At 40.3% G+C, this 27,824-nt stretch overlaps 1 protein-coding gene across 1 annotated transcript in view; it reads left to right on the top strand.

Annotated features, from left to right (window-relative positions):
• The first annotated feature begins 805 nt into the window (after positions 1–805).
• The window catches only part of LOC105832319 (dynein beta chain, ciliary), a 38,997-nt gene continuing 11,978 nt past the window's right edge, over positions 806–27,824 (top strand). Inside the window, exons 1-36 of the mRNA XM_036286485.1 lie at positions 806–1,232; positions 7,803–8,042; positions 8,226–8,458; positions 8,545–8,810; positions 8,919–9,325; positions 9,671–10,098; positions 10,182–10,423; positions 10,582–10,849; positions 10,969–11,512; positions 11,664–11,981; positions 12,278–12,632; positions 12,847–13,118; positions 13,380–13,760; positions 14,291–14,439; positions 14,759–14,788; positions 15,441–15,686; positions 15,798–16,326; positions 16,397–16,961; positions 17,050–19,443; positions 19,576–19,937; positions 20,121–20,597; positions 20,840–21,104; positions 21,187–21,536; positions 21,645–21,907; positions 22,938–23,234; positions 23,376–23,545; positions 23,624–23,927; positions 23,989–24,458; positions 24,598–25,152; positions 25,224–25,524; positions 25,706–25,987; positions 26,201–26,502; positions 26,688–26,815; positions 26,903–27,117; positions 27,188–27,544; positions 27,629–27,777. Coding sequence (XP_036142378.1) covers positions 1,010–1,232; positions 7,803–8,042; positions 8,226–8,458; positions 8,545–8,810; positions 8,919–9,325; positions 9,671–10,098; positions 10,182–10,423; positions 10,582–10,849; positions 10,969–11,512; positions 11,664–11,981; positions 12,278–12,632; positions 12,847–13,118; positions 13,380–13,760; positions 14,291–14,439; positions 14,759–14,788; positions 15,441–15,686; positions 15,798–16,326; positions 16,397–16,961; positions 17,050–19,443; positions 19,576–19,937; positions 20,121–20,597; positions 20,840–21,104; positions 21,187–21,536; positions 21,645–21,907; positions 22,938–23,234; positions 23,376–23,545; positions 23,624–23,927; positions 23,989–24,458; positions 24,598–25,152; positions 25,224–25,524; positions 25,706–25,987; positions 26,201–26,502; positions 26,688–26,815; positions 26,903–27,117; positions 27,188–27,544; positions 27,629–27,777 — 13,337 coding nt within the window. The 5' untranslated portion in view covers positions 806–1,009. The remainder of the gene's footprint in view (positions 1,233–7,802; positions 8,043–8,225; positions 8,459–8,544; positions 8,811–8,918; positions 9,326–9,670; positions 10,099–10,181; positions 10,424–10,581; positions 10,850–10,968; positions 11,513–11,663; positions 11,982–12,277; positions 12,633–12,846; positions 13,119–13,379; positions 13,761–14,290; positions 14,440–14,758; positions 14,789–15,440; positions 15,687–15,797; positions 16,327–16,396; positions 16,962–17,049; positions 19,444–19,575; positions 19,938–20,120; positions 20,598–20,839; positions 21,105–21,186; positions 21,537–21,644; positions 21,908–22,937; positions 23,235–23,375; positions 23,546–23,623; positions 23,928–23,988; positions 24,459–24,597; positions 25,153–25,223; positions 25,525–25,705; positions 25,988–26,200; positions 26,503–26,687; positions 26,816–26,902; positions 27,118–27,187; positions 27,545–27,628; positions 27,778–27,824) is intronic.

Below are 27,824 nucleotides of genomic sequence, written 5' to 3'. Positions count from 1 at the left end.
TGTATCATAATAAAAGTAATAATAATTTTATATTAAACTAGCTATGCCCTGCCACGCGTTGCTGTGGCTCTCTATTCTTATGCTACATTTTTTTCAAATTTCCTTTGCTTTCGTTGTTTAACTTTCAAGAGCCTTGCTTTACTGTTGCTCTTTTTATTTTATTTTTGAATAAGTATTTATCTATCTTTAATAAATCTAATATTCATTTATTCACGTACTTCTAACTTTTTTTTCTAAAAGCTGCCATGGATTTAGAAATCCATTCAAAAGACTGTTTTAAATAAGTTCCTTTTTTTCAATAAAATAACAGAAATCTTTATTTTTCTTATTACCTTAATTTAAACACAATAGAAACATTCTTTGCCTCTCCCGGTCTCTCCCGTCTCTCCCCGTCTCTCCCGGTCTCTCCCCGTCTCTCCCGGTCTCTCCCCGTCTCTCCCCGTCTCTCCCGTCTCTCCCCGTCTCTCCTGGTCCCTCCCCGTCTCTCCCGGTCTCTCCCCGTTTCTCCCGGTCTTTACCTGTCTCTCCCGGTCTCTACCCGTCTCTCCCGGTCTCTCCCGGTCTCTCCCCGTCTCTCCCGGTCTTTCCCCGTCTCTCCCGGTCTCTCCCCGTCTCTCCCGGTCTCTCCCCGTTTCTCTCCGTCTCTCCCGGTCTCTCCCGGTCTCTCCCCGTCTCTCCCCGTCTCAATGTGTCAAAATTTCAATAATATTAATAAAAAACGATTTTTTACACTTAAATTATGGCCATCATTTTTGAAACACTGGTATATCCAAAATCAAATCCCATAAGAACACTCCCGGTTACGAATGCAACGTTGTGTCAAAATTTCAAAGCAATCGGTGAATAACTTACGGAGATCTTAGATGAGTAACAAACATTTTACATTTTTATTTATATAGATGTGTGATAGAAATCTCTTTTCTTCATGTGCTCAATATAAAATTTAACGTCTTTGATATGTTTTTCAGTTTGACATTATCAAGAAACGCTGTTACAGAAAGAGTGTAGAATGTCTGATTCCGAGGATATTAGAGTGAGCCCGAATGGCTCGGAAAAATCGGCAACACATGATGCCGAAATCGCTGAGACGATGCCGACTCTGCAGAATCATAATGGTGACAAGCCTGAAGAATTCGAGAAGCTGCTTCAATCAATGATAGTCACTCATAGCGTGTCCGAAGAAGAGGAGCAGGTGCAGGAGGAAGATAACGCGAACGAAAAGAAGATCGTAGGTACGGTAGTATTCATCGTCTACACGTTGAAAGTTACATTTTTATAAAAAAAAATCAATTAATATTTTATATCTTATGATTTTATTTTGGCTTTTATTCTTTGTAACAAAAGCAAGTTGTAATTTATGTATATCGTATTTTATATACTATTTGTTGAAAGTGTTAAAAGTATAGCCTAGAAATAATTTATCGTGCCCAATAGATTTGAAAAATATAATTTTGTGTATCTGTTTGTCAATGATAAATCACAATAAGCAAGGCTTACGAATTAATGTTGTAATAATTAATGAACACTTATTTACTCTCTAAATCACAATTAGTGAAAACTCGACAAAATCAGTGGAAGTACACTGACTTTCAGTGATATACTTATAATTATTTACTGATTATCAATCAATGAAATAAATACACTGATCTTTCAGTAACTAGAATACACTAATTCTGATGTGAAAATTACTGAAAGACATTGAATATTCACTGATTAGCACAGTTATAAGTATGCGAATCAGTGAATATCCACTGATTACGATTTAGAGAGTAGATTAATAATTACTTGAACGTCATCAAATAAAAATTATGTTTTGAAGAATTTGTGAAGAGCCAAACATTTTTAAGAAGTCGGAATACATAATGACCTATTGCAGGGAATTGCTTATACATTTTAAATGAAGAAAAGTTTCGGAGTTGAAATCTTGTAGCGAATCAATCAACTTGCACAACAAACAAACGCGAGAAAATGTAGCGCAGATAAAACCCCTCGTTCCCGTCCGTTTTTCAAAGTCTCGCTCGCTTCGCCGCCGATTCGAGCCGGTTCGAGGCGGGGATGGAGTTGCATCGTGGAATTCAGGTAACCTGTTGAGAGAGACTCTGGAGTGGGCGAAAATGGAGAGCTTGCTACAGCTTAACTTGGAGAATTTCCCAGACGCTCGCCGGGGGTATTACCAGCGGGAAAGTGGCTGAACACAGCGAGACGGCGCGAAGGAAATGTCTCTGGCCTCGGGGATTAAGTTCCATCCTCCCTCCTTCCCTTCCCTCTCTTTTCCTCCTCGCGAAAAGCACGACCTCGCTCTTTTTCCCTTCCCCACGCGGCTTTCATTTTTATTCCACTCTTGTGACGAGAGCCCGCGAGAGAACGCGGACAGTTGGTTGGAAGTTTCGGCGATCCCTCGACCAAATTAGCTATTCTTCCCCGTAATTTCGCGCGTGCCTCGCTTTATTTCCCGACAGCGCAGCGCTGCATCGTGCCGCGCTGTTCGTAGCTTCGTTTGACGAAACTTGAGGCGCTTGCGAGAAAAAGAGTCGATTCGATCGCTGCTCCCTTCGTGGACCTTTAATCGCGTCTGCGAAATCGGTAATTATTTTAATTATAACCAACCGTGAAGAAATTTACGCGCACTCGCGCGTAATCTAATATTTCGGAACCGCTGGATCGGCAAGCCGTTACTGTTTCTGATTCGCGATCGGAATTCACGGCCATCTCGGCCTTACACGAGGCGCGTCCTAAGTGTCTCGGTGAATTTGGCAAGAACCGAAAACGACGAAGAGAAACCATCTGCGTCTCCCAAATTAAACTCATAAAACGCCCGCAACGCCCGCGGCGGTTTAAAGGTAGATCCACAAGGGTAGATTAAGATCGTGCCATCGGCATGCAGGAGGAAAGAATAACGCGCGGAGACGGCATATTAAAACCGGCTCGCCCGGCTAATCTCTTATCACTTTTAGAAATAATTACAGCGCTATATCTCCGAAGGAAAGATAACGAGGAAAACGGTGATTTATCTTTAGAAAATAAAATGATTCCGATCGTGCGCCGAGAAGAGTCGAGGAGAAGAATTCTTCGAGAAGGAAAGATGTCCGGAAGGAGATCTCTCGAATCGAATTGCGCAAACTGATTCCGTTCTCTTATCGCCTCACCAAAAGTTGCGCGCAACGTTGACTTTAAACCTGCTGTGTGAATGTACCCTGCCCACATCCATGTCGTGCGGAGCCACGATTAAAATAATAAATCCCGCAGATACGAGTAGAGAGAGAGAGAGACATTTTGGCCTCTCGAATTAGTATTACATCGTGCGCGGCGCCGCACGGGACGCGACAACGTTCTTCAGTCCCTGGGCTGCAGAGGACGGTGCCTTGAATTATAAATGTCAGGCTCTTCGAGAGAACGCGCGAGAGTGATGCCAAGCGTTCGAATAAGAGGATTCTCTCCTTCTCCTTTAAGGTGGAAAGGGGAGAAATTTTATTAGGGCAACGTTCGTTAGGCTTGGCTCTGTGGGCAACCTTCCAACTCGATCTCACGGTCCGTTTCATTTTCTGCGTGAACTGCAGGCATACATTAGACAGTCGAAGGCCAGGCGGTGCAAGAGATTTTTTGACATTCCCGAATATTCTTGAACGTCGTCAACAAAATGCTGTCCATTTGCCTGATTCTACTCTCTATTCATCGTGATTCTATTCTCGATGTTTTATTGAATTCTCTCATTTAGCCGGATAAATTAATTTCCAAGTAGGACAAGGTAAAGTAGTTAAGAGTAAAAATAAGACTCTGCGATATTATGTTATGTTATTAAAAATTACCGATCGGCGGAATATGTTTTCCCGCGCATTTGTTACATGTCAGGGCACATACACAGAAAAAAATATTAGTTTCAAATCAACAATATTATTCTCATGGCAAGAATATAGAATGTAGAATATTTTTTAAAGAATTCGATAATCTTAAACGGATAACAACTTGTTTACATAAAAAAATTATGTTTCTGTTGAAGATTATAAAGTTCTTTAAAGAATATTTTATATTCTTGCTTATACATTGTTGATTTAAAACTAATGTTTTTTCTATATATCTATTTAAAATAATATCTACTAAAAAAATGTATCTGCTAAAATCGGGAAACATTTCGCGTATACGTGAGATCGTGCTGTTATGCGAACGCTCGCTATCTTCTTTATTCATGCATTTTACGCGTTATATGTTTCCTTCTTGTTGGATATCAAATCCCGATGTAGCCTCGTCGGCGAATAAAATGTGCCTTCTTCCCGAGGGCTTTCACGCTTCCTTCTCTTCCGGCTCTTCCGTTCTAAGAGAATTGGCACGTAGAATGGCAGGCACCGATTCCGGATTACCATAATGCCGGCTGTCAAGCTTGTATGAGCCTCCTTGCGAGCGCTTGACATCCCTCACTTCTCCATCCGACGTGTGTTAAGCCTCCCTCTCACCTCCCGAGAAGTTTCGGGTCAAACGGATTCGCTCGATGCTCTGCGTTACACCTTCTCGCCGAGAGAAGGTGCTTTTCCGATTTATAAGAACGAATTTACAGACTCGGACTTTTGCTTATTAAAATATGTAAAATAAAGAGGAGTTCAAACTGTGATGTTACGATAACATAATATAAAATCTTTGTAGAATAATTTCGATTAAGGTGTACTGATTTCTGCAAAAAGCTTTCAGCGAAAGAGCGCAATAAGAAAAGGTGTAATCACAATATGCAATGCAAAGAATATATATTTGTTACATTTCTTCACGTTTGTCCCATTATTCGACAGTTTACAATTGATGTAAAGTACAGACAACGATTTCTCAATGCGGTACGTCAGAATCTCATTTTTCGACGAAAATCACCATCGGCTCGTGCGCGAGAAAAATGGGAAAACTCACGGCTACCCCGCGGCAGTCGGGGAGTATTCCTTTCTCCCCCGCGATAGCGGGAGGATAAGCCGGAAGCGCGGAAGTTTCAAAAGCTACGCTCGTCGTCGTATCGTTGCACCCGCGCGACGCGGACGTGAGAGACGCGCGTGTGAAAAATGACATCAAGTTCAAAAGCTCCCTAAATAAGAAATCGCTCTCTTGGATGCGCGCGCGCGCGCACCGTCGCATTATTCACTCGTCCGAAAACTCTTAAAGTGAAATACCCGAGTCGGCCCCCGGGATTCCCGATCATATATTTCAACGTCGTGCCAGACAAAAATGCGAAACACCTCTTCCCCCCTTCCCCCCCATGGCGATGACGATAACGACGAGGCGATCTGGTGGCCGTGGTTTGTTAGAGCGATGGAAATCGCACAGAGAATGACGAATGGCTGGCAAGACAAATTTCCTCGAAGGGTAGATAACGTCAGAAGTCATTTCTTTACCGCGCGCAAATTGTTTTACGTCGAAAGACGATTTCGAAAATCTACATTTACCGTAGGAAAAAAAAGGAACAAAGACAAATTCTAAAAGGACAATTAGATCGCTCTCAAATAACAATGTAACATTAATATTATTATTTGGATTTTCCAGAACCAAAATTCTTTGCATCCTACTTGTGCGCAGCTCTCTTGATTGTAAGTGGTAGGCGTCGCGCCCCGTACAAAGAGCTTACGAGAAAGCTTTCGAACGTTGTTACAGCGCATTTACCGTCTACTTTGTTCCGGATGCTGGTCCGTGCCGCTCCAATTTTCGCGACCACCCAACGAGGACGAATTTTTTTCTCGCTCACCCTCCCCCCTCTCCTTTCCTCGGTCGGCGAGGCAGAGGGTACGAATGAAACGCGCGAGCGGAGGATAAAAAGGTGGAATGGAGGCGGAGTAATTTGATATGGTGGGCCAGAGTACGAAAGCGGGAGAGAGGGGGATGTACTCGCCCTCTTTTTTCCTAATTTGAAGAAGGGCGAGTATCCGCGAAATGAAAAGCGCCGGGGCCCTTTGTAGATACGCGCGTACGCGCTCTCCGCGACGAGGGTGCCCTCGTGTTCGTGTACACGTGCGTGTGCTAGGATTAAAACGATGAAAGAGAAACTCTCTCTCTGTCTCTCTCTCTCTCTCTCTCTCTCTCTCTTCAGCCCCCATGGTGCGCTCGATCGGGCACACACAGCCGGAGCCATTTTTAATACGCTCATTTTGAACGTTACAGCGATGCTGGGCTCATCCAATTCGAGTTACACGTGCAACAACATTTTGCGTTCTTTCTGATGCAAATTTGATCTGATGCTTGTAAATTTAACAACATTCACATTTAGCTCATTGAATTATCCGGTGCAAGAAAAGGGAGAAGCGTATTTGAATAATTTATAAATGTCATGCACCTCGTAAAAAATTTCTTGTCTACCTTGCGTTTCTCGAAAATCCGGGAGAGGTCTCATAATAAGTAAAAAATATTAAATTAATTAATGAAGTAAAAATTATTCTTTTGTTTAACATGCAGATTTTACGACGAATCGATCGCGAGATATTCAAGTCCATTCCTTTCTTGTGCGCGAAAACACTGGTGCGCGGCACAGAGTGACATTCTAAACGATCCTATTTTGCATTAAGTAGAACCTTCCGTGACGTGCGTTTTAGATTCATGATATTGATTAAAATTTATGTTTGTAAGACTAACTTTGTAAAGCAACTTCGTAAAATGTAGCTTTATTCCTCATTCTTCACGACACTTCTATGGAAAATCTTTTTTGAAGACAATATAAATTTCAATCGAAGCTATCTGGTACAATATACGCAAATAAAAATTTTTATGCTATAACATCGTGCAAATATATGAAGAATGAGTCTTAACACTCAAAAAATTTAGCAATTTTAACAAAAATTGTGTATGTAAAAATTAGCTGGGTAGATAAATGATTAGCAAAGAGTGACATGTATAACAATTAATCAAACTGACAGAAGCAGAATTTACAAATTCTATACGTGACCCAAAATTCTAGCACACATAAAAATTAGTTGTTGGGTTAATTCTCAATAAAAAAAAAAAAAAGAAACTTTCGATAACAAGATCATCTTCCACGATTTCCGTAAACGCGCAACGTGCAAGAAAAGTGCAACTAACTTTGCAACGTGCTAATATTTGCAAATGTAATGGGCAACTTACGGCGAAGGCGGCAAAAATCTTACGTCGTTGCGAGGCCGCGGGTAGAAGGAGCCGAAAAGTAACGTCACGCTAGCGACCGGAAGACTCGACCGGGCTGCGCGAGTCTGAGAAAACTTCGCAGGAGGAATGAGATCGTACCTGCCTTCGCTGCGCGGAGGGCGGGCATCGCGTGCAATGTCAGTTGTTTTCAGCATATTACGTGCGTCCCGCGACAATAGGTAGGCTAAGCGAGCGAGCGGGGCTCCAACTCCGACTCAGGACGGGAGACATGATCATCCAATGCCGACTGATTGCCGGTTCAGTTCGTACCTGGTTTCCTGACCCGCTTGCACGACAACCGTTTAACGAGTGATATGATACCCCGCGTCAGCGAAAAATTTCGCGTTCACGATCGCTCGTCCCCGTGAGCTCCTGAGAAGCGTCGCTCGAGTCTTCGAGTCGCGGAGTTGTTCGGTCGTTCGTTCCTTTAAACTTTTGCTACTACGCGACCGGAAGATCGCCATTAACTCACTGCGCTTGAAAATTTGTTCAACGTATTTAAAATTCCCCCTTTATTGTAACTATAATCAATAAATTCAATAGGCGCAGACTAGACATTTGTACATCTATCAATGTGACGAAATATACATGCGCTTTTATTAGCAATTATTATCATTTAAAAAGAGAAATAAAAATAAAATTTTTAATGGAAGAAGGTATGCAAATATTTTTTTTATACTGATTAGAAATGGCTACTCCGGAAGCACCGCCTGACTTTCGACTCGAGTACATCGGTGGCTTCGTGCAGAAGAGTCTGAAATTAAAGCCGGAAAAATGGGGAAGATTATTACTGACAGAGGAATATCGGAACGTGGTGTTAGATTTTTTGGATAAACCGTTACCGGTCGCGCTTTTTGTCGTTTTAACACCCAATGCACAATTAGTGGCATCGTCCAGTTTTCCCATACCATGCCAGAGAACAAAGGGTGAGTCCTTCAATTTGCTTGTAATTTGTTGTGTAATGAGATTAAGTAATCATTAGAAATACATATTTCAATAATAATTACATTGCTAAAAATTTTTTAATCCGCTTTAACGCAGACTTATTAATCGTAAATATATCATAAGCATCTGTTTATATATCAAAAAATATAAGTCCTTGTGTGCAGGAGTTTACGCAGTCAAGGTGAAGCACGAGCCATTACCAAAAGACAAGGAAGCATGTTCGGCCATGTTAATCGTGGGAGATTTATCCCATCGGATTGTCGACCAATTAGCTACGTTAGTAGATAATATCGTTGCACCCCTTCTCACCAAACCGGAAAATCACAAAGATTTGCCGGAAGTAGCGGTTCACGATATATGCAAGCACGTGCACGCTCTCCGTGGCACGCTGTATCAGGTAATAAAGCAATCAATAATTAAGTCCTTTAGAATTCTGCCTTTTCAAATAAAACCTTTAACAAAATTTTACGCTTGAATGCGCAGGTGAAAGGTCAGGTAAATGGACGAACTGTACTACCGATGCCAGCGGGTCTCGAAAAAGTGGCGGAAGTCGAGAGACTGGTTTCTACAGAGGGACCGCAAGCGGTTGATTTGTATCTGAAAAGTGCTATAGAAGGTGTGGTGATAAAGTGGGCTTACTTAGTGAACGATGTGGTCACTCATGAATCTAGTGTCGCGTTTGAAAACGGGCAGAATCCGACGCCCAACGTCGAGCTAGAATATTGGTCTACCAGATTAGCGAATTTGAGGTATCGATTATCGAGGCGATATCAATTTCTTAAATAATATTTTTATACGACAGTCGAATGCACGATTTTGTTTATAGTATGCCTGTTATCGCGCGCATTTCTTTGCAGATACATTTCTGATCAATTGCAAGAAGACCGCGTGAAGAAGATGGCGATAATTCTCGAGAAAACTGACAGCGCATACTTTCCCTGCTTCCGTACGTTGTTCGACAATGTTGTCTCCTCGTTAGCCGAAGCGAAGGACATATCGTTGTACCTGACGCCTCTGGCGAAGTGTTTCAAGTCCGTAGAAGAGATCGACTTCGCCGAAGCTAAGCCGCTGATGGCAACTCTGATACACTCGCTTGGATTAGCGTGGGCAAAGTGCAATAGTTATCAAAGCTCTAGCAAACTCATCATCATGCTCCGACAGATATGTAACTTATTGATACAGGAGGCCTGCCGGTTTCTCGATCCGACGTCAATATTCCAGAGCGACGTTGACGAAGCTCTTCAGCGCGTTAAAATATCGAAAGGTAAAAAGCCAGTTTACATATTAAGTGATTAAATCCTTTAATAATAAATTACTAAGAAACTATCACGATGAATAGAATCTCATTATTTTTTATTAATTGGATCCCTTTTTAACTTAATGTCAAAATTGAAATGCGAATGATCAACAATCTATCAATAAGTGAAACAAGTGTCAAATTTTATAGGGGATACTTCATCATTAAATATTATAATTAAATATTATAAATTTCTTGAAAGACTATGTCCTATGTAATATCCAAATAAGAAAAATAACAATTCTAATATACGATGTTCTGATTCTGTTCTTCCGGGCTTCGTCTGAGATCTCGAAAATATCTTTCAATCAGGAGTTCTGGAGGAATTCAAAAGACAGTTTGAATTGAGGAAGCACATTCCCGGTTTGAAACCGGAAGCCCCACCCTGGACATTCAATTCGACCGCCGTCTTTACTCGTCTCGATGCTTTCCTGAAACGACTGGCGGATATCGAGTGGCTCTTCGATACCGTCCTCGAATTTTCCAAGTTGGAGAAGATTGAAATAGGCGGGATTCTCGGACGGTCCTTGAGCGTGAGGATCATAAGCGTGTTCAAAGAGTTCCAGCAGCTTTTCGTTTCGTTTACCGTAAGAGCCAGCGACGTTCTCGAGCCGGATGACGAATCTTTCGTCGTCGATTGCACTAAGTTCTCTGAATCCATCACCGATCTCGACAGCAAATTGGCAGCGATTCTGTGCCAGGCTTTCGACGACTGCGGCAATCTCGAAAGCGTTTTCAAGGTTTGCGATTCATCTAATTTTCTTCGGACATTGTATTTCAATTATTTGAAATGTAAAAGACAAACGTTTTTAATTTTTATCAGTTGATAAATATCGCCGGATCGGTCTTGGAGCGTCCTATCATACGAAAGCAATTCACTAATCGATACGCTAGAATTCTCGAGCTTTTGAACATGGAACTTTCGATGGTGGAAGTCTTGTTTAATCGCGGCAGCAGGGGTGCTCTGATTAATCTACCGCCCTTGGCTACTGCCTTAACGTTCACCAACATGCTGCGGCAGCGTATCGACTTGCCTGTACAATCGTTCAAAGCCATGTCGCATCCGTACGTATCGCGATACATCATAATTTTTCTCTAAATTCCCTTCTCTAGATAAAATTTGCTTTGTATTTTTACGAGAAGTACGTGATATTTAAAGAGAAAAATAAGTAACGTCTAAGTATCTCTTTAATAGTCTGTTTAACAGCTTCTTTTATTTGTAGGATCGTTCACAGCGATGAAGGTAATAACATAATGGCGCGTTACGAAAGATTGATAAAAATATTCGCAGATAAGGAGAATGATCTTTTCACCGAATGGGCGCGAACGGTACCGCAAACTGTTGATGCTGGTCTCAACCGTCATCTAGTTTGTAGAGAGGCTGATGGTATTTTGCTACTAAATTTTGATCCCGATCTTCTCGCGGTATTGAAAGAAGTGAACTATTTGAAACAAATGTCCCGTTCTGATATTCCCCAGGAAGCAATTAAGGTATGTCTTAAATGCGTGTTTTAATGAGTCAAGCAAAATCATATTTTAAAATTTTTTATGGAAATTCGCCGCTGTCGCGTGTGTTTAATTATCATTTCCATTTAATATCGCACCGTCAGGTATCCGAGAGCGCGGAAACGTTCAGAAAATTTCGCACGATGCTAGGCAGCACGGTCGATTCATACAACAACATACGTAAAACAACCAAGCGAGTCGAGTTTGATCTAATCGTGTTGGAAGTGGCGCGGATCGATTCCCTGATATCCCGCGGAGAAGATGAGCTGTGCTGGAGATCAGACGGGCTTCTGGAATATATAACGGAGTTGGGCGATCTCGTGGAAGGGTTGTGGAAGCGCATGAAGTCCGCTCAATCGAATGTGGAGAAGATCAGAAGCATTTTGGAACCCTGGACGAAAATGCCTCTCATAGAACGAAGGGACCGTCGTAAGGAGACGTTGCTAGCCTTGGAAGATCGTACGGAAAAAGTATCGAAACGCTACGCGGAGATCACGAAGGCCGCTGAGCAGATACACTCGATATTGGAGGAAAATAAAATGCTCTTCCAAATTAACGAGATCGAGCAGGAAGCCTGGCAAGAATACGTGAAGTATATCGACGACATTGTGATCGAATCTCTCCGGAAAGCAGTTGGATGCTCCTTAGGTTTATATTCATTTTAAAATTAAGAAAAAGTTATTTGATGGTATAGAACATTTAATTAATATTTCCTTTTTATCTATATTTTTTAAATTTACCCGAAATGTGTGATAATGGAAGCTTAATAAAATCAACAATTTTTTCTTGTTGCGTTTAGGCTATTTGGCGGAAAGTATGGATCCAATCGGTCAGTGCGAGCCATTGCTTGAAGCAAAATTAGAGCTTAGAGAACCAGATTTGTATTACATGCCGTCACTGGAACCCGAAGATCCAGACGGACTTGATCAGTTGATCCTCGGTCTGTTAAATGACATTACTGGTATGGCCGGTTTGATACCGCGATTAAAAAATGATTCTATAGGATACGCTGAAGAATTAGCATCTGACGTAGACATGAAGGGAATGAGAGATGAGATACTGACAAGCGTAGCCACTGGTGTAGAAGAGGCTACTGACTTTTGTAGCAATTTTGAAGGTACATTTATAATAATCTATTAGTTTATAACAGATTTCAATCAAGTCATTAATACTTTTAGCTTTTTTTTCCAAATAATTTGTTAAAAATTTTGTATTCTATATTACGTTTTTTAATAAATTATAATTTTAAATTAAATATTCATCATATGTAAATAATATAAATCTGAAAAAACTTAAAATTAAAATTAAGAAATTCATTAAAAAAGAATTAAAATTTTCTAATTTTCTTGTTTTACAAAATATAAATTACACACATTTTTTAAATCTTTATTTAACGTTTCAATGTTCGATTAGGCTACGCCTACTTATGGCTGGATGATAGAGATGTTGTAATGCAACAATTTCTCGAGTACAGCCGGCAATTGTCAGTGGAAGAAATGGACATGGTGGCGACTCAGGACCCTAAAGGTCCGACAAAGTCACCGCCGAAAATGGAGCAATTTCGCGAACAAATTGATCTTTATGAGGGCCTCTATCTCGAGATCGAAGAGATGGATCTGTTCAAAGTATTTTGCGGCTGGTTCAGAGTAGACCTAAGACCCTTCAGACAGTCAGTACTAAACACGGTGTGCAAATGGTCGAGCATGTTCAAAAAACATTTAGTCGATCGTGTAACAAGCAGCCTTTCCGATTTGGGAGCATTCATAAGGTACAACCATCATTTGATAGTGTAATTCTAAATATCTTAAAATTCAAAGTAAGATAGATATCATATTTATAATATAGCATTTAAATTATTATTTTCTTTTAACTCGAACAAAAATAATCTATATACGTATCTATAATATTATATACATATATAGTTTCAAACAATGTTGTAACTTATTTGTAAATATAGCCAACCACCTGTACATACATTCCAGATTAGCGGACGAGGGATTGTTACAGCAAGTACAACCGGGTGATTATGCGGCTCTAGTTAGCATAATGGGCTACCTACTGCAGGTGAAAGAACGCCAGCCAACTACGGACGAGATGTTCCAACCATTAGAGGAAACCATTGAATTGCTCAAGTTCTACGATCAAGATATACCCGAAGAGGTAAACGTGCTACTGCAAGAATTGCCTGAGCAGTGGGCAAACACAAAAAAACTTGCTCTTATGGTGAAGCAGCAAGTTGCGCCACTGCAGGCAGGTTCGTAGAATGAGAAGCAATTCGACATTATTAAATTGACAATACAATACTGTTAGACAACAATTACAAACATATAGAAAAGAATATTTATCTTTAAAATTATTAATAACGCACTATAACGTTTGTGTGGCCCAAAAAGAAATTTTAGAATTTCTTTAGAAAACAATTTTTTAATATTTATTAAATATTATGTATTATCATAATATATTATATTGTCGTAAAACTCATTAAATTTAATAATGGTTTATATAAAAATAATAGGCGAAGTATCAAGAATTCGCGGTCGAATCTGCGCGTTTGACATTACGATAAGCCAGTACCGAGAAGCATTTCGACGATACACATTCTTTAAGTACGACTGCCAGAATCCGTATGAGTTATTGGACGAGGCTCACAAGGAGATCCTTATGTTGGAACGTCAAATGAAGGATATACAAGAATCCGCCTCACTGTTTGAAGTGACGGTACCCGAATTTAAACAGCTGAGGCAGTGCAGGAGGGAGCTGAAGATGCTTAAGCAGCTCTGGGATTATGTAAATATAGTGCAGAGTAGTATCGAGGGCTGGAAGACGACGCCCTGGAGGAAAATCGACGTGGAGAATATGGACATCGAATGCAAGAAGTTTGCGAAGGAGATACGTGGTTAGTATCTAAGAAATTGTCCACAGTCCCGAAGGATTTCCTCGAATTGCGCGGTTTTATGTTCCGAATATATCTTTATAAAATATTACTGTTATTCGCACTCCTCTTTCGTTCAAGTTTTTTTGTATTATATACAATATGTACTCTACAAAGTAATACAAATGTACTATACAAATGTAAAATTTTCTCTTAAAATTTACCTTCAAAATCTAGTAATTGTGGGATAATGTGTGTGACCTCAAGGAATTTTACTATACCTTTTAGTAAAATTTAATATACTTTTAGTAAATTTTACTAAAGGTATAGTAAATTTTATTACTTTTAGTACATTTTACTAAAAAGTATAGTAAAATTCTTCGAGGTCACACATTATGTCACAATTACCAAATTTTGAGGATAAATTTTAAGAGAAAATTCTCTCCGTGTAATTGTATATTATTATCTGTAAAATTATTTCTTCCGATTAAGACGTTTAATGAATTACTATAATTTTAATATCTCACATACCTCGAATGCAATTTGTTCAGTAGCGCTGGACAAAGAAATGCGGCCATGGGACACCTACGTATCGTTGGAAGCGACAGTGAAGAATATGCTGACGTCGCTGCGTGCCGTAGGAGAATTGCAAAATCCAGCCATTCGGGAGAGACACTGGCGACAGCTGATGAATAGTACTAAGGTATCACTGGAAAGTTCGAAGCTCGCAGAGCGGATGTTTAATTCATTTCCCTATGATACAAATTCATGCAAATTAGAAGAGATACTTGATATTCTTAGCTGAAAGAAGATATAAATTTATTCACGAGTTCAACGCCTTATACTTCCCGCCCCCTTCCCATTTTATATTCTAACAATTTTAATGACGCTGCGATCATTACGTTTTGAAATAATCCCGCAAAATTGTATATAACAATCCCCATAATGCGAGTGTGCGTAATCACATCAGATCATACTAGATCTAGTTGCACCGCTGTATATATACGCTATCGGTGTTACAGAAATTGGGCAACATGACTCCAGAAATGACCGTAAGTCCGCTGTACATATGCATAACACGTGAACTTTTTAAATTACATTTTCATTTATATTTTCAATAGCTAAAATTGCAAATTTTGATCAAATAAACCCCGACACGCGATCATTCTTTATAAGTGTGCACTTACACGTTACATTCAACATTCTTTGTACGTTATAAAGTATTTTTTTATAAGCATGACTAGAGCGCAGCATGCGACACGCTGATTAATATCAAGTTAGGATTTTAGAATTTTATTATTCGCAAGAGTTTTATACATAAGGCTATTATTGCTATTATTATATTTATAAGCTTATTCAATGCTAAATTTGTTTAATAATTTTTACATTTGATAATAAAATGAGAGTAAAATAGTCACATTTAGCATTAAACGCTAGAAAATAATTCACGTATTTATAATTTGCCAGCATTACATATATTCCATTATGTAAATTTCTTATTAATTCATTCATTCATTGTATAAATCAATGTACGATTCTTTAATAAATTTGCTTGAATACAAAACATCACATATTTTACGTTATTTAGCAACTTCCTACACTTACTCTGAATTTTTGTATGAGTAAAGTAAATCATTCGACCGGCATAACTGCTTTTTATTGAGAAAATGTAGCTGCGTCGTCAGACGATTTTTTAATACGTAGGTTCGTTTCGTAATGGACGAATCGACGACTCTAGCCGATCTGCTCGAGTTGAATCTCCACGAATGCGAGGAGGAAGTTAAGAATATCGTGGATAAAGCGGTCAAGGAAATGTCCATGGAAAAATATATGAAAGAGTTGAATATTACGTGGACGAAAATGGAGTTCGAGCGAGAAGTTCATGCTCGCACGGGAGCTACTTTAATAAGAGCTAGTGAAGAATTGATTGAGACCTTGGAAGAGAACCAGGTTACTTAATTAATATCGCAACTTTCGAGCAATTTAAATAGCTTGCAATTAGCAATAGAAATGTCTTTTGTGTCCTAATCAAGAGGGATAACATTCTTCCTAAAATTGCAGGTACAATTGCAAAATCTAATCACGTCGAAATTTATCGCGCATTTCTTGGAGGAAGTGTCGTCGTGGCAAAAGAAATTAAGTATTGCCGATCAGGTGACGACGGTCTGGTTCGAAGTTCAACGTACTTGGATGCATCTCGAGAGTATCTTTATGTCGTCTGAAGATATTCGACGGCAATTGCCGGTGGACGCCGAGCGATTCAATCGCATTGACAAGGAATTTAAGGAGATGACGGAGGAGATGGCGAAAACGCCGAACGTCGTCGAAGCGACGAATAAGGACGGTCTTGTGACTGCTTTGGACGTCCTGCAGAAAGAGCTTGTATTATGCGAGAAGGCATTGGCGGAGTATCTCGAAACGAAGCGTCTTGCCTTCCCACGATTCTACTTCGTCTCTTCCAGCGATCTGCTCGACGTACTCTCGAACGGGAACCAACCGGAAATAGTAGCGAAACACTTGACAAAGTTATTCGATTCTATGGCGCGTCTGAATTTCGATACTAAGAGTAATGCAGTAAAACGCGTCTTAGGTAATTAAATTATCATGGGTAACATTCAATAATTTCAAAAAAGTATTGATCACTTCTCATTACATTTTAGGCATGTTTGCTAAAGACGGGGAGTACGTGGAATTTGCAAACTGTGAAATGATTTGCGAAGGCGCTGTGGAAGGGTGGTTGAATCGTCTTCAGACCGCTATGCGCGTATCTATCCGGCATTATTTCAGCGAAGCAGTGGTGGCATACGAGGAGAAGCCACGAGAGCAATGGCTGTTCGATTACCCGGCACAGGTGTCTCTTTGCGGAACGCAAATCTGGTGGACCACTGAGGTCAATATGGCCTTCGCACGTCTCGAGGAAGGCTATGATAATGCGATTAAAGACTACCTGAAGAAACAGATCTCGCAGCTGAGCACTCTGATCACGCTGCTGATAGGAGAATTGACCAAACAGGAGAGACAGAAGGTCATGACCATCTGTACCATCGATGTCCATTCTAGGGACGTCGTGGCGAAACTGGTGCAGTCGAAGGTGGAGAGCGCGCAGGCCTTTCAATGGCAGAGTCAATTGCGGCACAGATGGGACGAAAAGGAAAAGGATTGCTTCGCAAATATTTGCGACGCACAGTTCAAATATTCTCACGAATATCTGGGTAATACTCCCAGGTTAGAATATTTAATATTTATTCTGTTAGTTAATTATTTTGTTTTAATGTTGTCGGTATAGTATACTTCTACATTTGTTTATTTTCAGATTGGTCATAACGCCGCTAACGGACAGATGCTACATAACTCTGACGCAATCTCTGCATCTCATTATGGGCGGTGGTCCAGCCGGACCGGCCGGGACCGGAAAAACCGAGACCACAAAAGATCTTGGCAGGGCTCTTGGCATAATGGTGTACGTGTTCAATTGCTCCGAGCAGATGGACTACAAGTCCTGTGGTAACATATACAAGGGGCTGGCGCAGACCGGCGCGTGGGGTTGCTTCGACGAATTCAACAGGATTACCGTCGAGGTACTTTCGGTGGTCGCCGTGCAAGTGAAATCAATTCAAGACGCCATCAGGGATAAGAAAGAAAAGTTCAACTTCATGGGCGAGACGATAGCTCTCGAGCCGACCGTTGGCATATTCATCACCATGAATCCCGGTTATGCCGGCCGTACAGAATTGCCGGAGAATTTGAAGGCGCTTTTCCGTCCTTGCGCCATGGTCGTGCCTGATTTCGAGTTAATATGCGAAATAATGTTAGTAGCGGAGGGATTTCAGGATGCAAGGGTACTCGCAAGAAAGTTTATCACGTTATACACGTTGTGCAAGGAGCTGTTATCCAAACAGGATCACTATGACTGGGGTTTGAGAGCGATAAAGTCGGTCTTGGTAGTTGCTGGTAGCTTAAAAAGAGGCGACCCTGGCAGACCAGAAGAACAGGTACTAATGAGAGCTCTGAGGGATTTCAATATTCCCAAAGTGGTGTCGGATGATCTGCCGGTCTTCATGGGTCTGATAGCCGATTTATTCCCAGCATTGGATGTTCCTAGGAAGAGAGACGTTGAGTTCGAGAAGATGGTCAAGCAAGCGGCCGCCGATCTAAGTCTGCAACCGGAAGACGGTTTCATTCTCAAAGTCGTGCAGCTCGAAGAACTATTAGAGGTGAGGCACTCCGTCTTTATCGTGGGTACAGCCGGTTCCGGAAAGACCCAAGTTTGGAAAACGTTGTTCAAGACTTATCATAACATGAAGAGAAAGCCGGTATACAACGATCTTAATCCTAAGGCTGTGACCAACGACGAGCTCTTCGGTATAATCAATCCAGCAACGCGGGAATGGAAAGACGGGCTCTTCTCGTCGATAATGAGAGAGCAGGCCAACCTGGGCGGCGAAAATCCAAAATGGATCGTCCTGGACGGCGACATCGATCCGATGTGGATCGAGTCGCTGAATACCGTTATGGATGATAACAAAGTTCTGACATTGGCCAGCAACGAACGAATAGCCCTTACGCCGGCCATGAGATTACTCTTCGAGATATCGAACCTGAGAACTGCCACACCTGCCACGGTTTCGCGTGCCGGTATCCTGTACATAAACCCGCAGGATTTAGGATGGAATCCGTACGTGACTAGCTGGGTCGAGAAACGATCTTTACCAAGCGAAAAGTCGAATTTAGTCATGCTCTTCGATAAATACATCCCCACTTGTCTTGAAACTTTACGAACAAGATTCAAGAAGATAACGCCAATACCTGATATGGCGCACGTTGAGATGTTATGTCAGCTTCTCCATTGTCTTTTAAAACCAGAGCTGACGGCCGGCGACTTTCACAAGGAGCATTACGAACTCTATTTCGTGTTCGCCGCCGTTTGGGCCTTTGGTTCCTCCATGTTTCAGGATCAAACTGTGGATTACCGAGTAGAGTTCACTAAATGGTGGACCAACGAATTCAAGCAAGTGAAATTTCCCCCTCAGGGAACGGTTTTTGATTATTACATCGACAATGAGACGAAGAGTTTCGTTCCTTGGACGGAACGTCTCCCAAAGTTTGAGTTGGATCCGGAGATATCGTTGCAAGCCGTTCTAGTCTACACGGCGGAGTCTATCAGAATAAAATACTTTCTCGACTTGTTGATGCCAGAAAAGCATCCGATAATGCTGGTCGGCACGGCTGGTTGCGGTAAGACTGTTCTGATCGCCGATAAACTTCTTCAGCTTTCTGAAAATTATGCGGTCTCCAATGTACCGTTCAACTTCTACACCTCGTCCGAGATGCTGCAGAAGATCCTGGAGAAGTCGCTGGAGAAGAAAGCGGGTAGAAATTACGGTCCGCCGGGAAACAAGACTTTGGTGTATTTCATTGACGACATGAATATGCCGGAAGTGGACGCGTACGGCACAGTTCAGCCTCACACGTTGATTAGGCAACACTTAGATTACGGTCATTGGTACGATCGAACTAAATTAACTTTGAAGGATATTCACAATTGCCAATACGTCAGTTGCATGAATCCGACTGCCGGATCATTTACGATTAATCCGAGATTGCAGAGACATTTCGCTGTATTCGCTGTCAGTTTTCCGAACGTTGATTCTTTGACGACAATATACTCCTCCATTTTGTCGCAACATTTCGCGAATGTAGAACACAGGTAATAATTTGAAATAATATTTTATATACATACTAAATACATATTAACAATAACTTTAAATCATTCACTGAATAATGTATTTGTTGAAAATTATTCAATTATTGTAATAATATTAATTAATAATATTATCAGGTTTCCAATAAGTGTCACCGAATTATGTCCCAATATCGTGCAAGCAAGTATTCAACTGCATCACCGCTGTGCTCAAATGTTTCTACCGACAGCCGTGAAATTTCATTATATCTTCAATCTTCGCGAGCTTTCTAATTGCTTTCAAGGTCTATTGTTTAGCGGCAATGAGTGCTTACAGTCCTCGGTGGATTTAATTAGACTTTGGATGCACGAAACTCAACGTGTCTACGGAGATAAGCTAACGGATGAGAAAGACATCGAAACCTTTTTGAAACTGCAACTCGATATCTTGAAAAAGAATGTGGAAGAGGTGGACGAGGGCGCGATTCTGGAAAAGCCCAATATTTATTGCCATTTTGCAGGTTCCTATTTTCTCATTGTTTTAATTTTCTGTTGCTCTAATAACAATTTTTACAAAGTTATTAATGCCTGATTTTAATTTCTTAAGTTCTAATTACCCATACATGTTTTTTTATTGTATAATATAATTCTTTACAAGGTATATAATTTTTCGGAATTTACTAAAAAGATTGTACAATATTTAGGAGGCGTCGGAGAACCGAAATACATGCCCATCAAGGACTGGACGACTTTACATCGGCTGTTGTCAGAAGCAATGGTCAGCTACAACGATTTGGTAGCGGCCATGAATTTAGTGCTTTTCGAGGACGCTATGATGCACGTATGTCGCATAAATAGGATTCTAGAATCGCCCAGAGGCAGTGCGCTCTTAGTAGGTGTGGGTGGCTCTGGTAAGCAGAGCCTTTCGCGATTAGCAGCCTTTATAAGTTCACTAGAGGTCTTCCAAATTCAGTTGAAGAAGGGCTACGGCGTAACCGATTTTAAATTGGAACTCGCCGGCTTGTATTCGAAAGCCGGCTTAAAGAATTTGGGTATCATGTTCCTGATGACAGACGCGCAAGTACCAAACGAGGAATTTCTAGTACTTATTAATGACATGCTCGCATCAGGAGAAGTTCCCGATTTATTCGCCGAGGACGAGATGGAGAATATAATAGCAGGTTTGAAAAGCAATTTTAATTACAACGCTAAACACATAAAAATAGATAAAATAATTGCATAATCGTATTATCTTGATAAAAATGTTTTTACAATTTAATTTCATATCTTTCAAGTTTTCTCATAATTGCTATGTATTAGTATTATTTTTTTTATCAATATTGCTATTTGCTAAAGTCATTATTATGCAGTGCATAAAAAAAGATAAATAAGAGCATTAATATATATTATTAAAATTTAATAGGGGTTCGTAACGAGGTGAAAGGCGCCGGTATGCTGGACACACGCGAAAATTGCTGGAAGTTCTTCATCGATCGCGTTCGTCGACAACTCAGAATAGTATTATGTTTTTCTCCCGTCGGTTCGACACTGCGGGTCAGATCTAGAAAGTTTCCGGCAATTATAAACTCCACAATGATAAACTGGTTTCACGAGTGGCCTCAAGAGGCTTTAATGTCTGTGTCGAAAAGATTTTTGCAGGAACTGGGAGAGTTGCCAGAAACTTACAGGTTACATAATTATATTAACATAAAAAGATAGTATATTATATAAAATATATGACTTGAGATAAGAAACACTTTTTTTAAATAGAGAATCAGCTGCCAAATTTATGGCCCATGCACACACCAGTGTAAATATAGCTAGCCGCCAGTATCTGAGCAGCGAACGTCGTTACAATTATACAACTCCGAAGTCTTTCCTGGAGCAAATAAGCTTATATGCTAGGTTGTTAAAAACAAAAACTTCCGAACTACGTGCTAAAGTGGTTAGATTGGAAAACGGTTTGGACAAGTTACGATCAACGGCAGTACAAGTGGATAAGTTAAAAAAGAAGTTAGCTGTACAAGAGGTAGAACTGCAGCAGAAGAACGAAGCTGCAGACACTTTAATTGCTATAGTTGGCGTCGAGACGGAGAAAGTCCAAAAAGAAAAGGCGATAGGTTTGTATTACTGATGCGATATAATACTAAAAAATTTTACATAATTCTGTGTATATATATATATGTATGAGTGTATTCACCTTAATTGAAAAAAAATATTTAATTTAGCGGATGAGGAGGAATCCAAAGTAGCCGTGATTGCCGAGGAAGTTTCGAAGAAGCAAAAAGACTGCGAGGCAGACTTAATGAAAGCCGAGCCTGCTTTGCTGGCCGCGCAAGAAGCTCTAAATACTCTGAACAAGGCGAATCTCACGGAATTAAAATCATTCGGCTCGCCTCCTGGCGCTGTAACAAACGTCACTGCTGCAGTCATGGTCCTTTTGGCACCAGCTGGCAAAGTACCTAAAGATCGCAGTTGGAAAGCTGCCAAGGTATTGTCAAATCGATTGAAACAATTCGAGAAGAAATCCTTCTCGTGATTCTATCCGAGCAACAAGCGACAAAAGACGTGGATGAAGCTGGCATGACATACTATTGATATAAAAAAAATTAATTACCGTTTTAGTAGCACTTTCCATAGTTCTCGAGTTCTTTATAAAAATAAAAAAGAGTTCTGCAGTCCTTATATGGAAAAAATAAAAATGTGCTAACTTTGCCGATAGATATTATCATAGCTTTTGCCGATAGATATTATCATAACTATTCAAGCACGACACTCGAGTGTCGTGCTGATTTCGGGTATAAAAAAATTATTTAAAAAATGTTTAATTATCGGAACTCTGTTTAAAAATCATTGAAAAGCATAGAACTGTATATACTGATAATGAGAAAAAAAATTGATTTAATAAAACGTTTAGTTCCGGGCTGCCAACAAAAGATATACTTATAACAATATTTGCTGTTAATACAAGTGCAATGATGTTGATTGAACTATGTATTTATATTGCAATACCATCCATATATTGTTGTATTAAATATATCTTTTATTGCCAGCCCGCAACAAAAAATGTTGTTGAATCAATTACTTTTTTTTTTCACTTTAAGTATTACCAAGAATTGTTGCTAGAATTATCGTAAATACTTAGCACGACACATTTTATCCAAGTTTAATATTAAAAGTGTAGAAAAGAAGGAAATCGTTAAAATTTTTTTTGTTATTACACATAATGGTAGAACTATAGCAGTACTGTCTGGAACTGCTATGAGAAATGATCATATTTAGTGTCTTGTACTTTAGAGGAAAGGTGTCGTGCTAATTAGCACATTTTTTCACTTTTATATTTTTTATATAAGGATTGCAGAATTTTTTTTTATTTCTATTTTTTTATTTTTATAAAAAAACTCGAGAACTATGGAAAGTGCTACTAGAATTGTAGTTATTTTTTATATAATATTAATTGAATGTCGTGCCAGCTTCACAAACGTCGTCAAAGTTATATTCTTCATTCTTTTTCCGTAAAGATCGTGATGGCGAAGGTAGATACCTTTCTGGATTCCTTAATCAATTATGACAAAGAGAATATACATCCCGAGGTGATTAAAGCTATACAGCCGTATCTCAAGGATTCCGAATTCGAGCCTGAGTTTGTAAGATCAAAATCAGCCGCCGCAGCAGGTTTATGCGCCTGGGTGATCAATATTATCAAATTCTACGAAGTCTTTTGCGACGTAGAACCAAAACGTAAGGCACTCGCACATGCAAACGCGGAGCTGGCTGCAGCTCAAGACAAGCTTAGCGGTATCAAACGAAAAGTAGCTGTAAGTAAATATCAATATCAGATTAGATTACTTTGTATCTGAAGCCTCAAAGGTTAAAAAGCTGCATAACACATACATTATTTTGTGCATAATATTTCGTTAATATTAAAAAAATTTAAATGACTAATATTTTTTTCTTAGTCCTTGGAAGAACAGCTGGCGAAATTAACGGCGGACTTTGAGCAAGCGACATCCGAGAAATTGAAATGCCAACAAGAAGCCGACGCCACCAACTCAACGATCGCGTTAGCAAACAGATTAGTTGGCGGTCTGGCGTCCGAAAACGTTCGTTGGGCCGATTCAGTGGCCAAGTGAGCATTTTTTACGATACATAATACGTTGTTACATTATATAAAAATTACCAAGAAAAACATTGGAAATACTTATAGCCTGATGCAGCAAGCATCGACGTTACCCGGTGATGTACTATTGGTGACGGCTTTCATATCCTACGTGGGTTGTTTCACAAAACAATTTCGACAGGATTTGCTAAATAAGCAATGGCTGCCGTTTATACGCACCATGGACCCGACAATACCAATTACCGAAGGTCTAGATCCTCTCTCGCTGCTAACGGACGACACGCAAATCGCCAAATGGAATAACGAGGGATTGCCGAATGATCGGATGTCGACAGAGAACGCTACAATACTAACCAACTCGGATCGTTGGCCGCTAATGATAGATCCACAGGTATAGTAAAAAATTATATACTTATAAAGCCAAATTAAATTAAATAAAAATTTTTTTACAGCTTCAGGGTATAAAGTGGATCAAGGAAAAGTACGGAGACGAACTGAAAGTGATCAGATTAGGTCAACGTGGTTACTTGGAAGTGATTGAGTTATCATTAGCGAATGGATCTACAGTTCTGCTGGAGAACATTGGTGAGACTGTAGATCCCGTTCTGGATCCTTTGCTAGGTCGAAATTTAATCAAAAAGGGTCGAGCCATTAAGATTGGCGATAAGGAGGTGGAATACAATTCCATGTTCAGATTGCTATTGCACACGAAACTGGCTAATCCCCATTACAAGCCGGAAATGCAAGCGCAGACCACGCTGATTAATTTTACGGTGACGAGAGACGGCTTGGAAGATCAATTGCTCGCGGAAGTGGTTAAGGCGGAGAGACCAGATTTAGAGGAACTGAAGGCGGAGCTTACCAGGCAACAGAATGACTTCAAGATTACTCTCAACAGTCTCGAAGACTCACTTCTCTCGAGGTACAAGATTATCATTGCAATTCAAGATTTATAAATTTATACACGTAGATATAAACTACGCTTTATTCGTCACACACAAAGCAGTAAATATGTGCTATATATATAATTATAAATTTCATTACCATTACAATTTTTTTAGACTGTCATCAGCCGGCAGCAATGTCCTTGAAGACACATCTCTCGTGGAGAACTTAGAGACCACTAAGCGTACTGCCGCGGAGATCGAGTCTAAAGTTACGGAAGCTCGCGGCACCAGCCGGCAAATCGACGCGGCACGAGAATTATATCGGCCAGCTGCAGCGAGAGCCTCATTGCTATACTTCATTCTGAATGATCTGAATACAATCAATCCTATTTACCAATTTTCGCTAAAGGCCTTCAGCGTGGTCTTTCAGAAGGCAATCTTAAAGGCCGATCCCGCGCCCGACGTTGCGGGAAGAGTGCAGAATCTGATCGAGTGCATCACATACTCGGTCTTCATGTACACCAGCAGGGGGCTTTTTGAGTGCGACAAGTTGATCTTCGCCTCGCAGATGGCCTTTCAAATCTTGTTGGTGAGAAACGAAGTCACGGCTAGCGAGCTGGACTTTCTCCTGAGATTCCCTATAACGCCGCACGTCACCTCGCCGGTCGATTTCCTCACCAACACTAGCTGGGGTGGCATAAGAAGTCTCGCTACGAGGGAGGAGTTTCGGTGAGAGCACGATGAGAAACTATTGTCCCGCTGTCGCGCTTTAGCTACTCACTTATTCCGCTTGTTCGAAGGAATTTGGATCGGGACATCGAGAGTTCCGCCAAACGCTGGAAGAAGTTCGTAGAGTGCGAATGCCCGGAGCGCGAAAAGTTTCCTCAAGAGTGGAAAAATAAGACGGCCATACAACGTCTGTGCATGCTGAGAGCTCTGAGACCGGACAGGATGACGTATGCCATCGCGACGTTTATCGAGGAGAAGCTTGGTGCGAGATACATTGAGGCGAGAACGGTGGAGTTCGCGAAATCTTTCGAAGAGACTAGCCCAAGCACTCCCATTTTCTTTATCCTGTCGCCGGGGGTAAATCCATTGAAGGTGATCATGAAATATTTCCTTTTGTCATTTTCCTTATAAACAACGAAAAGTTTTTTCAATAGTTAATATCTTGAATTCATTTAAAAGTTAATAAAAATTATTTGTTAAATTTATTTTACAAAATGCTAAGAAACAAAGATAAAAAAGAAAAAGTAAAAAAAGAAATTGTTTTTTTATTCAGGATGTGGAAGATCTAGGTCGTCGCCTTGGTTTTACGTCAGATAATCAAAATTTCCATAATGTGTCTCTTGGCCAAGGGCAAGAAACAGTGGCTGAACAGGCTATAGACGTAGCAGCCAAAAATGGTCACTGGGTGGTGTTGCAAAATATACATTTAGTTAAAAAGTGGCTTCCACTGCTGGAGAAGAAATTGGAGACGGCCGCGGAAGGTTCTCATTCCGATTACAGAATGTTTATGAGCGCAGAACCGGCTAGCACGCCAGCCGGTCATATAATACCTCAAGTAAGAATATTCTTATATGTCCATCTTACATTTTAAAAATAAAGATAATATACGAGTAAACAATTTTAGTCATATTTTATGAAATTTAATTTTATGAAATTAAACTGTAAATTTTAATTGATTATTTAAACGTAATAAAAGAAATCTTAATTTCAATAAATTTTATTAATATTTACTTTTTGATATTCCACATTGTTTCACAATTATTTTTAGGGTATTCTAGAATCATCGATTAAAATTACAAACGAACCACCTACTGGCATGCAAGCTAATTTGCATAAAGCTCTGGACAATTTCACTCAAGAGACTTTAGAAATGTGCTCTAAAGAAGCCGAGTTCAAAGCGATTTTATTCTCTTTATGCTACTTCCACGCAGTCGTTGCGGAACGTCGTAAATTCGGACCCCAGGGTTGGAATAAAATATATCCCTTCAATGTGGGAGATCTGAACATCAGCGTCAGCGTACTTTATAATTATTTGGAAGCAAGTTCAAAAGTTCCTTGGGAAGATTTAAGGTTAATATATACTAATATTATAATATTATTAATCAAGATAATAAGTAAGGTAAATAAATTAAATAAATAAGATAAGTAAATTAAATAAAGAGTATCAAAAAGTTGGGCAAAGTTAAATTTAACTTTAAAACAAAGCTATCGTTTATAATGAAAACGAATTTATAATAATCAATATGTTTTAAAAGATATCTTTTCGGAGAAATTATGTATGGCGGTCACATAACGGATGACTGGGACAGGAGACTTTGTGTATCCTATCTTGAAGAATTAATGCAACCTGATTTGATCGACGGAGAATTGCAACTGGCACCAGGTGAATTAATAGGCTGTTTAATATTAATGAAGGATAATATATTATTATTAAGAGAGTCATGAATACTATCGCCATTTTGCATTTCAGGTTTTCCCGCGCCGCCTAACACAGATCTAGTCGGTTATCATACATACATTGACGAAGCCATACCACCGGAATCGCCGTATTTGTACGGACTACATCCAAACGCGGAAATCGGCTTTCTAACGATGACGGCTGAGAATTTATTCCGAACGGTCTTTGAAATGCAACCGCGTGACACTGGCAGCTCCGGAGGACAAACCGTTACCCGAGAGGAGAAGGTATTATTATGTACTTCTTTGCGTACAGGTGTATTATGGACACGACTCACGTGTGCTGTATTCATTTCAGGTGAAGCAAGTATTAGACGAGATAATAGAGAAGTTACCCGAAGAGTTCAACATGACGGAAATCATGGGAAAAGTGGAGGAACGGACACCGTACGTGATTGTCGCCTTTCAAGAATGCGAGAGGATGAATTTCCTAACAACTGAGATTAAACGATCGCTACGGGAGTTAGATCTGGGCCTGAAGGGCGAGCTCACCATAACGTCGGACATGGAGGATCTGGAGAACGCGTTGTTCTTCGATCAAGTACCGCCGGTGTGGGCTAACAGAGCTTATCCGTCTTTATTGGGTCTAACCGGTTGGTTCGTCGACCTGCTGCTGAGGATCAGAGAGCTAGAAACGTGGTCGACGGATTTCGTTGTGTGTATACACAAAAAGTATACGACGACGACGGCACGTTCTTATGACAGAGCTAACGTAATAAAACAATTAATTCTCTTCCAGTTACCGGCATCGGTGTGGCTCGCCGGGTTTTTCAATCCCCAATCGCTACTCACCGCCATCATGCAATCGACAGCTAGGAGGCACGAGTTGCCGCTCGATAAAATGTGCCTCCAGTGCGACGTGACCAAGAAGAACAAGGAGGAATTCACGTGAGTAGGAAGAATGATTGGACGGAAGTTGAAGTTTTCGCGGGTAA

Source organism: Monomorium pharaonis, chromosome 4 (assembly GCF_013373865.1).
Source record: "Monomorium pharaonis isolate MP-MQ-018 chromosome 4, ASM1337386v2, whole genome shotgun sequence".
Lineage (NCBI taxonomy): Eukaryota > Metazoa > Arthropoda > Insecta > Hymenoptera > Formicidae > Monomorium > Monomorium pharaonis.
This window is presented reverse-complemented; position numbering and strand designations above follow the sequence as displayed.